Genomic DNA, 14,507 nt, shown 5'->3' with positions numbered 1-14,507 from the left:
GGCGGACAATCCAAGGTGAATGGTGCCTCCGAAATTAAGGCTTTAAACAGCAGCACAGCCTGGCTCAGCCCTGGGATGTGGCAGGATCCAGAGCCAGAGGGTGTCCCTGAGCCCAAAGGTTATAACTAGGCAGGTGCAGCTGTGACAATTAACAGGGGCCTGTGGTAGTTGTGCTTCTTGGCTTTACCTGTAATCACAGCTGTACTTGCACTTCAGTTCTGGTCTCAGGAGAAATCTGCTTTTGGCCAGAAGAACCCAGTTCTGTGGAGGCCTTGCAGATCTGAACATTCAGAAGGTTTCCCCCCCTCCCTGGCTTCAGGCAGCTTCAGCAGCTGTGTGGAATAAAAAGCACCATGGGAGATGGATTGGGCTAGGAACAATGGGGCAGATTGGCGGGGAGGATGAGGACTTGGTTTAACCAGAGGAGAGAGACGCTCTGCAAGCTAATACTCAGGAGAACGCTGAGTAACTGTATACACTCCAGCTAACCAGAACCCTGTGTTAACTGTCCTACCGGGGTATAATGGGTGAGTTAATGCCAGCCTATCCCAGGACATGCACTAGGTCAATGGCACAGCCGGGGTCTCCCAATTCCCACTGCAGGGGTCTAGTCACTGGACCATCACACCCCTCACCTCACCAGCGCACTCTACCTTGGCTTCCCGTAGAACAAGTCAATGTCAGGGGCTCAGTCCTTTCCTTCAAGGCGCTCAACAGCCTGTGCCCAAGCTCCCTAAAAGAGACTAAAGCCCCAGGGTGAGCACGAAGGTCAACAGTCTTCTCCTCCAACTGTCCACCACAAACTCATCTGTGGAGGAGACAGAGCTTCCTTAGGGCCCCTCAGAGACTGTGGAACCCCCTTGTCCAGGAGCTAAGGACCATCACAGGCCTCCCCAGCTCCCACTCCCAGGCAAACATCTCCAACTGGCCACCTCAAACATCAGCACAGAGCAGTGTAGTTGTTCAATAACTCCAACCACCAACCAACCCTACCAAAACAAACCACTACACTGCACACCCAATCCTCCCCCTGGGGAGACGCAGAGAGAACAAAATATATGTGAGTCATGTCGCTTAACACATGGCTGCGCAGTGCTCCGACACCACCAGGATGAGGGTGGGATAAAACGCCAACTAGATTCCCACAAGGCTAGGATGACTGAGGCTGTCTCCTGCTTGGGGGTTAACCTCTGCACATCAGTACATGGCTCTGCCAGCGGTACGAGGAAGAGTTCCTTGGAGCGGCTGTTGCTGGACAGAGACGATGAGGACTTGACCCCACGATAAGGAAAATGTTGAGCGCAGCATCTTATGGCTGCCAAACGCTTGCCAGCCAGTCGCACCTTTTGCTGTGGCTACAATGACTAAGTAGCTCAGGATAACAACAGTCCGTGCAGGCCAGTGGGGAGGGTGGAGCCTGGAGAGCTGGGTTCTGTTTCCAGTCCTCTAACTCCAGACCAATACAAGAGGCTTGGAAGCAATCGACAGGAATTCCATCTAGCTCAGGGGTGGGCAAACTTTTTGGCCCAAGGGCCACATCTGGATATGGAAATTGTATGGCGGGCCATGAATGCTCACGAAATTGGTAGTTGGGGTATGGGAGGGGGTGAGGGCTCCAACTGGGGGTGCAGTCTCTGGGGTGGGGACAGAAATGAGGAGCTCGGGTACTCTGGGCTAGAACCGAAGGGTTCAGAGGGGGATCAGGGCTGGGGCAGGAGGTTGGGGCATGGGAGGAGGTCAGGCTCTGGGCAGCGCTTACCTCAAGCAGTGGAGGCATGGCCAGGCAGCTCTACGCACTGCCCTGTCCCCAGGCTTTGCCTCTGCAACTCCCATTGGCCACGGCTCCCGGCCAATGGGAGCTGCGTGGGCAGCGAGCAGAGCCCCCTGCCTGTCCCTATGCATAGGAGCCAGAGGGGGGACATGCTGCTGCTTCTGGGAGCCGCGTGGAGCAGGGCAAACCCCAGACCCTGCTCCCCGGTGGGAGCTTGAGGGCCGGATTAAAACGTCTGGAGGGCCAGATGCAGCCCCCAGGCTGTAGTTTGTCCACCCTTGCTCTAGCTGTCCACACCTCGGGGAGCTGGGAGTGCTGCTGGAGCTCCGTTACTGCTCGGGATCACTCAGCCAAGTTGAGAAGCGAGATTTGTTTAGCGCACCATGAACAGTAGCTACTGCAGAGCACTGGTCAACAGGAGGACAATGGCACAGCTGCCTGCAACTAGCAATTTCTCCTTCTCATGGCCATTCCTCCTGCAGACCCTTCGGTCAACATCCCTGTCTGGTTCCGCCCCATCAACACTGACTCAGTCTATTAGGACACTTATGGCAGTAGGTTCTCTTGGTTCCCTTTCCACAGGCATTTTGGGGTCTGCGACTACCCCTTTGAAGCTGCCTTCAGGCAGAAGAGGAATGAGAGGGAGAGGCGGAGGGAGAAATGTGTTAATAAAAGCTACACCTGGCTCCAAGGCCACCTCCCATAGCAGAGAAACACCTTAGCAAAGTTGAAACCATATGAGCTGTCATCAGGTACATCAGATACCTCCAGGACCTAGGCAGAACATCCGAGGGGGCAGCTCCCAAAGCTGACAGCAGCCTCGCAGGTCATGCAACTCTGAACTTCTCCTCCCCACCAGACTGCAGCAGCAATGGGGAATCCCAGGTGACCTCTTCTTCATACTCAGTACCTGCAGCCTCCTCTTCATCACCCCCATGCTGGGAGCCTGAAGGATCTAGCCAGGACTGTGTTGCTGCAGTGTGGTGGTGCTCCCTTGGAGGAGCATGGATTATCCACAGTGTTTCCTAAGAACCTGTGAACCTGAGTGTTAAACGGTCCTAGGATTTCAGGGCAACCCCAGTTTCTGCCAAAGTGCTCTAGCTGGGAGTCAAAAGACCCTTGCCCTATTCCCCCCCTCCAGTGTCCTTCATGGGGATGTTTGGGCATGAAAATAAATGAATGGCTGCACAGGGCCGGCTGTGGTTAAGTTACATTAGCACCTGGCCAAGGGTAAACAGATGCTGGGAACTGGCAACAGAAAGTCCCAGCCAGCTCTTGGTGTTTCTGCAGAGCAGGTGGTAGAGCAGCCCAGCTCAGGGGCAGATCGGGGGGGGAGGGGAAGGATATTTCAGATGAAAAGGGGAACAAGCCCCTTCCCCAGTGCAGAGCTGCTAGCTGTCTGGGATATCGTGACACGCCATGCTCCCCCAAGGCTGGGTGCCCCCAGCCCCTCCTTGTGTTTCAGAGGTGACCACAGACCAAACAATAGTGGATGTAATTCAACCCCCTCCCACCACCCCTTGGGATCTGTTTTGTCGAGTCAAAACAAGGCAACATTCACAGTTTGCTCTGGCTACCCAAAGCAAACTCTGCTCCAGTGCCAGAGCTCCACAGATCAGTGCAGCTCCCTTCCCAGTGCTCACCCAGCCCTGGCCATCCATGGAGAGTCTCCCAGAACAGCCTGCTCCTTGCAGTCCTCTCTTCCAGGCCTTCCCCTAGCGGGTGTGAGGACACCCCTCCTGGACCGTCCCTGACCCCCAGCATCTTTCCTGGTTTGAGAGCCGCAAACCCCTTTCCTAGCAGGCTCCACTTCCAGCTGAGCCTAGTTCTGTGAACCTTGCCCTGGTCCAGGCTTCACCAAGGCCCCGGAGGAGCTGAGCCCAGACTCCCTTAAAAGTCCCAGACTGTGCTGTGACAGATGTAAGCTCAATCCCCTTCTCTTTCCCCACAGCACGCATGGAAGTCGTAATAGCCAAAGCAACTCCTCTCCACTCCTGGGTGATTGGTAGTGGCAGGTCAAGCTTAAATGTTTCTGACATTGGGATGAGCCCCTCAATGTCTGAGAGGGTTATTCCACCCTTATTAGAGCCTTTGAACCTCTTGACACTTTCTCCAGTGCAGTATTGCCTGGGGATAACTCCAGCGATCACGACAGCACGACGCTGACGTAAAACCGGTGTAACGTAGTGGAGATTCAGGCCCCCCGTCTGCAAATTAAGCCAATGCTTTTCCATGGGCAGGTTTCCAAAGCAGCCTAGGTCCCATTCTGGCACCAAGCGCAGAATTTTCAGCAGCGTCAAAGTGACTTGCATTGTGAGCACGAGTTCCATTGACTTGTCCTTTCTGAAAGGCTTGGCCTCTGTCTCTCATAGTATGTCTGCAGAGCAGCGAGCGGGCAATTCCCAGCATGAGGAGACAGACACATGTTAGGTCTGCATGAGCTAGCATGCTAGAAATAGCAGTGTGGCTAGGACAGCATTAGCTGCCATGTAGATCATAGAATCATGGAATATCAGGGTTGGAAGGGACTTCAGGAGGTCATCTAGTCCAACCCCCTGCTCAAAGCAGGGCCAATCCCCAACTAAATCATCCCAGCCAGGGCTTTGTCAAGCCGGGCCTTAAAAACCTCTAAGGGAAGAGATTCCACCACCTCCCTAGGTAACCATTCCAGTGTTCCACCACCCTCCTAGTAAAAAAGTTTTTCCTAATATCCAACCTAGACCTCCCCCACTGCAACTTGAGACCATTATTCCTTGTTCTGTCATCTGCCACCACTGAGAACAGTCTAGATCCATCCTCTTTGGAACCTTCTTTCAGGCCATTGAAAGCTGCTATCAAATCCCCTGTAGAGGAGTGGACTCACCCCTGCAGTGACTCCTGCTGGTCATCTCAGGAATTAGCTCTTCCAGCATCCTGGAGCACCCCCTGCAGGCTGGTGATCTGCCTGTCCTCTGGCCCCCATGTCCCTCCCAGACCCTGGTGCCCTTGTATATGGGGTGCTGCCCTCCAGAACCCCATCCCCTACCTAAGCCTCCCTGTTCCTTGTCCCCTAACTGCCCCCTCCTAAGACCCCCCCCACCCTAACTGCCCCCCAGGACCCTACCTCCTACCTGTACCCTGACTGCCCAAAACCTTCTCCACCCCCCCCAAAAAGCCCCCCCCGAACTCCCGACCCCCCCCATCTCTTGACTGCCCCCTCCAAAATCTCCCTGCCCCTTCTCCTGCCCCCTGGCCCCCTTACCCTGCCGCTCAGAACATGGTGTTGGGCTCTGTGCGGAGCCGGACACGTGGCTGCGCTCCCCAGCGCAACACACAACCAGGTCCCTGCCCCTGCACAGTGCTGCTGGAGCGGGGCCCTGGGCAGCAGGGGAGGAGTAGCTGCCGAGGCCCGATGCAAACGGCCCGGCAGGCCGGCCGGCTCAGAATGCAGGGAGGGGGGGAGGAGGAGCTCTACAGCTGCTCCGGAGTCCAGCCCAGCAAGCTGCAGGGGGAAGGGCTCTGGCTGCCAGAGCCCCATGCGAACGGCTGACTTTCCTGCAGCCCTCCCAGCCGCGCCTCGCTCTGCATGGGGGGGAAATCCCGGACATTTTTAGTGATTTACAAATTCCCCCCTGGACGCTATTTTTAACACAAAAAGCAGGACATGTCCGGGTAAATCCGGACGAATGGTAACCCTAGCTAGCGAGGTCAGTTCCGGAGGGCCGGCTGTACAGCCCCTCTGCATTAATGGGGAGGAGGTTCAGACCCTCTTCTCCCTCCTGCCTTAGGTCACTCCTCCTCCAAAGTCTGGTTCTACCGGGCCTGTATTGGCTTCTATTTGCTGTTGCTTACAGGGCCTGGTCCTGCTCCTGTGGCAGTTGATAGCAGAACTCCCATTGCTTTCAGCGAGAGCAGGGATCTGCCCTATATTAAGACAGTGCCCTCTGTCCGGAGCTGGCCTTTCTGCTGCTGTAAGGGACAGACTTTGAGGGGCCCAACGCCAGTTGGAGTCCATGGGAGCTGGGAGCATTGCTCAACCCTGGCCAGCCTGTTTCTAGAAGGCAGCTTTGTAACAGCCACTTCCTATCTCTGCTTTCCCAGGGGCTTGGCTTAACTCTTCCATGGCTGCAGAGCGACTCTGTGACTCTCTTGGCTTGGACTAATTTCCCACCTTGTTTTTTTTGGCTGAGTCATGCATCCCGAGATTTGGTTATATAATTCTGAAGGTCACACGGCTGCTCTTTGTCACAGTGAGCGATAAGAAACCCCAGCTGTGTCAAAGCAACACATTCTCCCCGAGCAGAAAGTGCAGCTGGATGAGTGCGCGGGCAGGGAGTGGTGAGGGAGGGGGGTGATGAGGTCAGGTTGCTTTTGGGCACGGATCCTTTACAATGACATTGCACATTTCTATCCCTTTAGAATCACAATAAAATTCTACCTCACAACTTCCCAGGGCACCATGAAAGTAAAATTCGCCTTTCGACTGAGACTCAGAAAGGGTGAGTGACTTTGCGTTAAGGTCATCCCGGCTTTGTCCTCACTGCAAAAAGGTGTTTGTAGTTATTTCTCACTCTGTAAACTCATGGTGGAGACAAGAGACTGGAGTTTTTACCTGGATGCAGCTAGTTGAGGTCTACCCTATCAATCAGCTACATCAGTGGTTCTCATCCTGTTTACCATTGTGTACCACATCCCAGTGCTACCTGTATGGCCCTGAGTATGGCACATGGGCCGCAGCTCTGTGCTGATTGGGCTGCAAGCAGCCTGCAGGCCGCAGGTTGAGAACCACTGAGCCACATCAAGGTAAGAACCGCAGTGCCTTGGCCCCACCAGAATTTTACATCGAGACAGCTATCGCAGTGTAAAAACACCCTTTCTTGCAGTGATGACCAAGCCCCAATGAGTGAGTGACAGAGCTGGGAGTGGAACCCAGGTGTCCTCACGCCAAGCCTATGCTCTAACCACTAGACTGTACTCTCTTTATGGAAAAGAACTAGCTGTACACTGGACAAGGAAATCCAGTTCCGGCAGATTGTCCTTACACTGCGGACAATCACAGAGCCGATCCTCTGGCTGGGACTCGGGACCCTGGCTGGAACCTATACCAGGAGGTGCTTGTCACAAGCAATAGCATCATTTGTCTTGATTAAAGACAGTAAGAATTACAATTCTTGCCTTTCATGGCTGGGGAGAGGGAGATTCTCGGCTGGTGTAAATGGATCTGCCTGGATTTACAGAAGCTGAGGATAAGACCTTAGGTTTGTATCAGGGTAAGTGGCCCATGGGAGCCTATGAGTATTCTCAGGAACTCGTGCCCTGCCCCTCCCCCCTGATTCTGCTGGGTTTATATTCTCCCTGCCCTCCCAGTAAATCCTCTCAGGGTCTGTCTACATTGCAGTTGGAGGTGTAACTGCAGCTTGTGCCTCTAGCTAGCTTGCATGCCAATAGCAGTGCCGGCTATACAAGTTCACCTGGGACCCTGGGTATGTACTTGGGCAGCTGGCCCGTGCTGACACAGCTTCACTGCTATCGGTACCTGCACTATCCAGATCAAAGCTGGCTCGGGTGTGTCTACATGTGCTGCAATTACACCCCTAGATTGCACTGCAAACAGACCCTATGTCCCCGGGGTTAGAGGACCCCGGGCTTATATCCCAGTTCAGGCTGCACTAGTGGGGATGGATTTGCCGCACGTTTATTTCATAGCCAGCATGGCACCTGCAGGTAAACAGACCTTTGAGCACTGATAAACAAAGCCAGATTGCATATGGCCACTGATGCTTTGCTTATCACCCTGTGTCAAACGGAAGTGTGAGGATTTCATATCATTGGGGTTTGCGTGCGCCCTGCCTGATTGTAAAGGGGACCTGAGCCAGCAGGGAAGCGGTTAAATCCAGACACAGAGCATAGCCATATAGGCCCCTAGGATAGGTGGTATCCTCTGAGCACCTCACAGTTTTTACTGTATTTAGCCTCACAATCCCCCAGTGTGGTAGGAAAGTGCAGTTAGTCTCGGATCCCAGTTTTACAGCTGGGGAACTCAGGCTCTGAACGGCTTCGTGATTTCCCCAAGGGAACCCAGGAAGTGTATGGCAGAGCAGAGATTTGAACTTCAGTCTCCCAAATCCCCAGGTTCATGCTCTTAACTACTGGACCATCTCATTAGAGACGGGCTTCCCGGCAGGAACGGTCTTTGATTCTGTGTTTGTCTGGCACCCAGCACCCTGTTCTCAGCTGGCCTCAGGCACTCCAGTAATAAACACCATATTGTGATCACGGTGTCTAGCCTTGGCACTGAGCCATTTCATTATGTTTCTGCAAGGTCGGTAAATGGCACCGTCCAGGAACGAGAGGCCAGCGTGGGTGGGAGTGTTGGCCAAAAGGATCAGATGTGGAGGCTTGATGTTAGCCACGTAAATGAGCAGCTTGGCTTTCCTCAGTGGCACTGAGCAGCTGCATCTCCAAGGGATTTCGATGGGAGCAGGCGGTGCTCGGTACTTCTGAAAATCAGGCGCCCATGGCCAGGTTTGGCATCTAAAATCAGAGGCCAGTGGTGAAACTTGTGGCCGTTAAGTATCTATTGCTGCAGCACTGCTCCTTCATGCTTGGATGTGCTGAGGCTTTTCCCTGTTTTTTCTAGGCCCAGATGCCAAGCTGCATGTCCGGAATGGCACAGCTCAGGAATGGGAGCGGGAACACAGGTGGCTTTCAAAGTGGCCTGGCCCAGTGTTAGAGCAGCCCAGGGGGGTGCTGTAAGCTACCACAGCCTTGAGTGGCTAATCTGCTATGTCAGAACAGGCATGCCCCCTGCCAGGAGCTGAGTAGAAGTGTGGTATAGGGCATGGGTACCGAGTTGTATGGGTCTATGGTGCCCGTGCTCCAGGAATATTCAGGGTCCGTGGTGTCCATGCTACACCAGTGTTCGGGGCTGGGTCTCTCCTCCGGCCCTGCCTGCTGCCCCCAGGTGATTTAAAAGAGCCTGGGGGGCCCCGGCCGCTGCCGCCACCACCACTGGCAGCGTAGAGGGGCTAAGGCACCTTCCTGCCTGGCCTCGGTCCTTGCCACTCCTGGAAGCAGCTGGTATGGCCCCACGGCCCCGGGGTGGTGGTCTCCACATGCTGCCCCCGCCCTGAGCACAGACTCCGCAGCTTCCATTGGCCGGGAACTGTGGCCAATGGGAGCTGTGGGGGCGGTGCTTGTGGGCAGCGATGCGCGGAGACCCCTGGCCTCCCCTCCTAGGAGCCGCTCCAGAGGGGTGTGCGGGTCACTTTCGGGAGCTGCCTGAGGTAAGCACCGGACCCCTCACCCTCTCCCGCACCTCTGCCCCAGCCCTGAGCCTGCACCCAAACTCTCCCAGAACCCAAATCCCCCTCTGCACCCAAACTCCCTCCCAGAGCCCACACCCCCTCCTGCACCCCAACCCCCTACCCCAGCCCAGAGCCCGCACCCAAACTCCCTGCCAGAGCCTTAGGCAGGTGGTGGCGGGCACTTGGACCCATTCTAGACTCCACCAAAAATTATACAAACCTGCTGCCCCAGGGATAGGGCTGTCCAAGGGTGGTGGGAAGTTCTGTCTGGGTTCTGGCCCTTTCCTGCTGCTAGAGTGGTGCAAAGGGGCCAGCCTGGGGACCTAAGTCTTTTTCCAGCCCTGGACTTGGAGCAGTGTTGGTTAGAGGTGAGTCATGGGCCAGGGCCCTCTCCCCTCAGCTCCTGGGGTGTGGGGAGAGGGAGAGAGCAGGGGACTCAATCTCCAATTCTACCACCAGTCACTGTTGATGTAGGGTGGGGGGTGAAGAGGATGGGAGGGAAAGGGACACACAGTGAGTGTGTGGGTGGCAGGGGAGAGATGCAGTGGAGTGGGTGTTTGTGGGGTGCATTGCTGGTTAGAGATGCAGTGGAGGGGTTGGGATGCAGTGAGTGGGTGTGGGGAGTGGGGTGGGAGATGCAGAGTGTGGGTGTGGGAAGGGAGATGCAGTGGGTGGGTGCGGTGAGGGTGGCAGGGGAGAGATGCAGTACGGTGGGTGTTTGTGGGGTAGCAGTGATGGTTGGGATGCAGTGAGTGGGTGTAGGGAGTGGGGTGGGAGATGCAGTGGTGGGGAGGTAATGTTGATTAGGAGATGCCGTGGGGTGGGATTGGAGGGTTGGTGGTGAGGGAAATGCAGTGGGGGGGGCAGGTGTTCATGCCATAGTACTTACCATCCTGTTCTTTACCTCCAGGTCCTGATTATGATATAAGCCAATGGACTAACGAGAAAGAGAAGCTGGGGCTGGATTTCCCGAACGTACGTAGCAGCCTCCTTTGCCGTTACCCATGTGTCGCTGGGGAGGACAGGATCAGAGAGGGAAGTGGTTGGAGACTAGCAGCTTTCACTGCTGGCTCTGAGGTGGAGCCAGGCCGTTGGCTGGGGAAGGGCTCCCAGCTCTGCAGTGCCCCCTTGGCTGGTGCAGGAGACTCAGGCCTTGCTGTCTTTGCAGCAGCGAGCACGTGGCCGTGCCTAGCCTGAGTGTGATCGGTGGTTGTGCATGGCTATAAGGTTAAATGCTAGGCACTGAACAGTGAATCTGGGGCCCTGCTGTCCACTTGCTCCCCCAAGCAGAGTAAAAAAGTGCAGGGTCTGCTCATGAGACACTTAGCACTGCTCTTTGACCTCCCGCCGACTAGGAGGCACAAGTAGCTTGGTGGCTGCAGTGCCCTCCAAGAGTAGGATAAATGGGTGGGAAGAACTTATCCCCTGACATCCTCTCTTTGCCCTCCCAGCTCTCCTATCTCATTGACGGCCAGACAAAGCTCACGCAGAGCAATGCTATCCTCCGCTACGTAGCGCACAAACACAAGATGGGTGAGTATTGCTGCAAGTCAAAGGCTTGTCTGCACGGGGAACTTGACTGGAAAAGCTCCTCTGGAATAGGTCCCCAGTCCAGAGTAAAAGTGATGGGCCATTATTCTAGAAGACCTAGGTCATTCCAGAATAGCTGGGCTGGTCAATTCCCCCCAGTGAAGACAAGCCCTTAGAGGCTAGTTGAGATTTAAACCATGGTTGCTGAGCCTCTCTGCCCCTGTGTGTTTTCTGGCTCCCAGCTGGCGAGAGTGAGGAGGAGATGCAGAGAGTGGACATGCTGGAGAACCAGGTGATGGATTTCCGCCTGGCCTTTGCAAGGATCTGCTACAACCCTGACTTTGTGAGTGCATCCCTGCTCCCCTGGGGGTGTGGGTCATAGCTGGACTGCAACAGATGACTCAGGAGGGTCACATGAGGTTAACATATAATATAATATAAGATATAATCCAGAGCTTTACAAGCCTCCATTAATTACCTGGGAAGAAGAGTAGTTATCCCCATTTTACAGAGGTGGGGGAGAGAGAAGTGATGTGACTTGCCTGAGATCCCACAGTAAACCAATAGCAGAGGTAAGATAGAATTTGAGCCCTCCCTAGATTCAACACTGCCTGTTCCCCCATCCCACTCTGCCTCACAGACAAAGAGAGGTGGAATTGGTCAGGGATTATGTGTCAGAGCAGACCAGTCTGTGAAGTCTATTACGGCTCCTCTTTAGCCACAGCCTCTTCCTTCAAAGGAAGGTGAATAATTTCTATCATGCATCAGACTAGTTACCTGATGTTGGCATGGGAGGGAGGAGAGTGTCTGGGATGGGAGATCTCTTCAGATGATCAGTTTATGCCCCAAAAGTTGGGACTGAATTACCCCCATCACTGCCTTGGGCCACCTTAGAAAGCCAGAACTCTGAGTTGCTCCGGGGTGGTGGGGATTGCGAGGATTTGACCCACAGCTCCCTTGCTTCTATTTTCCCTTTTGCAAGAGAAACTGAAGCCGGAGTACTTGGAGCAGCTGCCCGGGAAGCTGAAGCTGTTCTCCCAGTTCCTGGGGGTCCAGAAGTGGTTTGCTGGGGAGAAGGTATGTCACTAGACAGGGACTGAGGACATAGCTGCTCCGTGTTAAAGAGAGGCCAGAGATGGGAAGTGCAGATCGGGATGGTTCTGATCTGACGCTCTGCTTATTTTCATTCTAATTTCCAAGCTCACCTATGTCGACTTCCTCGTGTACGACATCCTGGATCAGCACCGCACGTTCGCGCCCAAGTGCCTGGATCAACTAAAGAATCTGAAGGATTTTCTTGACCGATTTGAGGTGAGCTTGGCCCTGACTCCCCTGTGACATGCTGCTCTCTGGATCTCCAGGGCTGGCCAAGCTAGTTCCAGTTCTGCAGGGTCTGCAGCATGTGACCCTTGGTCAAGTTACTTTTCCCAATTAAGGTTGATAGATGGTTTCTGTTCTAAGCCTTCTGCACCCTTTATCTTGTCAAAACAATAACCCACCTCTTGGTCCTTTTCACAATATATGGAATCGGAGTTCACCTTAAACAGGAGGTGTTCATTATAGAAGACAATCACACACTAAAGACACACAAACAAGTTTCCACACAGCTCAAGTTCCAGCACTGTCTCCCTTGTGAAGAGCTCCAGACAGGGAACTGGTGAACAGCACATAGTCATAAGAACATAAGAAAGGCCGTACCGGGTCAGACCAAAGGCCCATCTAGCCCAGTATCCTGTCTACCGACAGTGGCCAATGCCAGGTGCCCCAGAGGGAGTGAACCTAACAGGCAATGATCAAGTGATCTCTCTCCTGCCATCCATCTTCACCCTCTGACAGACAGACAGGCTAGGGACACCATTCCTTACCCATCCTGGCTAATAGCCATTAATGGACTTAACCACCATGAATTTATCCAGTTCTCTTTTAAACTCGGTTATAGTCCTAGCCTTCACAACCTCCTCAGGTAAGGAGTTCCACAAGTTGACTGTGTGCTACGTGAAGAAGAACTTCCTTTTATTTGTTTTAAACCTGCTGCCTATTAATTTCATTTGATGACCTCTAGTTCTTGTATTATGGGAATAAGTAAATAACTTTTCCTTATCCACTTTCTCCACATCACTCATGATTTTATATACCTCTATCATATCCCCCCTTAGTCTCCTCTTTTCCAAGCTGAAGAGTCCTAGCCTCTTTAATCTCTCCTCATATGGGACCCGTTCCAAACCCTTAATCATTTTAGTTGCCCTTTTCTGAAACTTTTCTAGTGCCAGTATATCTTTTTTGAGATGAGGAGACCACATCTGTACGCAGTATTCGAGATGAGGGCGTACCATCGATTTATATAAGGGCAATAATATATTCTCAGTCTTATTCTCTATCCCCTTTTTAATGATTCCTAACATCCTGTTTGCTTTTTTGACCGCCTCTGCACACTGCGTGGACATTTTCAGAGAACTATCCACGATGACTCCAAGATCTTTTCCCTGACTTGTTGTAGCTAAATTAACCCCCATCATATTGTATGTATAGTTGGGGTTATTTTTTCCAATGTGCATTATTTTACATTTATCCACATTAAATTTCATTTGCCATTTTGTTGCCCAATCACTTAGTTTTGTGAGATCTTTTTGAAGTTCTTCACAGTCTGCTTTGGACTTAACTATCTTTAGCAGTTTAGTATCATCTGCAAACTTTGCCACCTCACTGTTTACCCCTTTCTCCAGATCATTTATGAATAAGTTGAATAGGATCGGTCCGAGGACTGACCCTTGGGGAACACTACTAGTTACCCCTCTCCATTCTGAGAATTTACCATTAATTCCTACCCTTTGTTCCCTGTCTTTTAACCAGTTCTCAATCCATGAAAGGACCTTCCCTTTTATCCTATGGCAGCTTAATTTACATAAGAGCCTTTGGTGAGGGACCTTGTCAAAGTTCTTTCTGGAAATCTAAGTACACTATGTCCACTGGATCCCCCTTGTTCACATGTTTGTTGACCCCTTCAAAGAATTCTAATAGATTAGAATTCTAATAGTCACCTAGTAGCTGAATAATATATTGCAAGTGCACATCATTACAGTCCTGAATTTCTCAAGCTTGGTTCTTGGGCAGAGGAGATTTTGAAGAGCAGACTGAATTTGGAACCGAACAAACTGTTTTTGAGAGATGGAGCTTTGAGAAGTTACAGGACTTCCTGCTTTTAGAAAGTGCTTTATCTACTCCTAAACCTAGAGCAGCTCGGCAACGTAAGGGCCTGGCTTTCCGAAGTGCTGAGTGAAATCGATCGGAGCGGTGAGTGGTCAGCAGCTTTGAAAAATCACATCCTTGGGGCCTGATCCAAAGCCTTTTGAAGTCTGTGTCAAGGCTCCCACTGATTTCAGCAAACTTTGGATCAGACTCTTGGTCCTCCAGAAGAACTGGGCCATAAGACATGTCTGATAAGACGTGGCTGCATGCCTTTCTGGTTTGCAATGGGGAGCGATTCCCAAGCAGCTGTTTGGCTGTGGCCCATGCTGAATTTCTGGCGGTGATGATGGGTAGGGGGCATGTGAGGAGCTGATGATGTCTCTTTACGTTGATGGATCTTCTTTTGCTTTCCCTGTAGGCCCTGGAGAAGCTCACTGCCTACATGAGTTCTAGCCGCTACATGAAGACTCCCATTTTCTGGAGAACTGCCCAATGGAGCAACAAAAAGGAGTAGGCTCAAGTGGAGCTCAGCAAATGTCAAACAACTCTCTTGGCATTGACCCACTACAGCATCTGAGAAGGAGACGGAGACCCCTGGAATCCCTCTTGCTTGCAAAGTCCCATTAAACAGCAAATCAGTAATAGCTGAAATCCGCAAGCCCTGTTGTAATCCTTCCCACTAAGCTAGCTGCGATTCCCACTTACTGGCTAATGAAAACATTTTGGTGACTGTA

The 14,507-nt window shown here is 52.7% G+C and overlaps 1 protein-coding gene across 2 annotated transcripts in view; it reads left to right on the top strand.

The window, feature by feature from the left end:
• LOC101936720 (glutathione S-transferase 2-like) overlaps positions 1–14,507 on the top strand; it is a 16,021-nt gene extending 1,514 nt beyond the window's left edge. The window contains exons 2-8 of one of the 2 annotated variants that reach the window (XM_065592272.1): positions 8,391–8,451; positions 9,968–10,032; positions 10,509–10,590; positions 10,830–10,930; positions 11,572–11,664; positions 11,788–11,898; positions 14,192–14,507. In XM_065592272.1, the coding sequence (XP_065448344.1) occupies positions 8,391–8,451; positions 9,968–10,032; positions 10,509–10,590; positions 10,830–10,930; positions 11,572–11,664; positions 11,788–11,898; positions 14,192–14,287 (609 nt within the window). In that variant the 3' untranslated portion in view covers positions 14,288–14,507. The remainder of the gene's footprint in view (positions 1–8,390; positions 8,452–9,967; positions 10,033–10,508; positions 10,591–10,829; positions 10,931–11,571; positions 11,665–11,787; positions 11,899–14,191) is intronic. The other variant, XM_065592273.1, reaches the window with a different exon arrangement.

The sequence above is a fragment of the Chrysemys picta genome, chromosome 4, assembly GCF_011386835.1.
Source record: "Chrysemys picta bellii isolate R12L10 chromosome 4, ASM1138683v2, whole genome shotgun sequence".
Taxonomy (NCBI): domain Eukaryota; kingdom Metazoa; phylum Chordata; order Testudines; family Emydidae; genus Chrysemys; species Chrysemys picta.
This window is presented reverse-complemented; position numbering and strand designations above follow the sequence as displayed.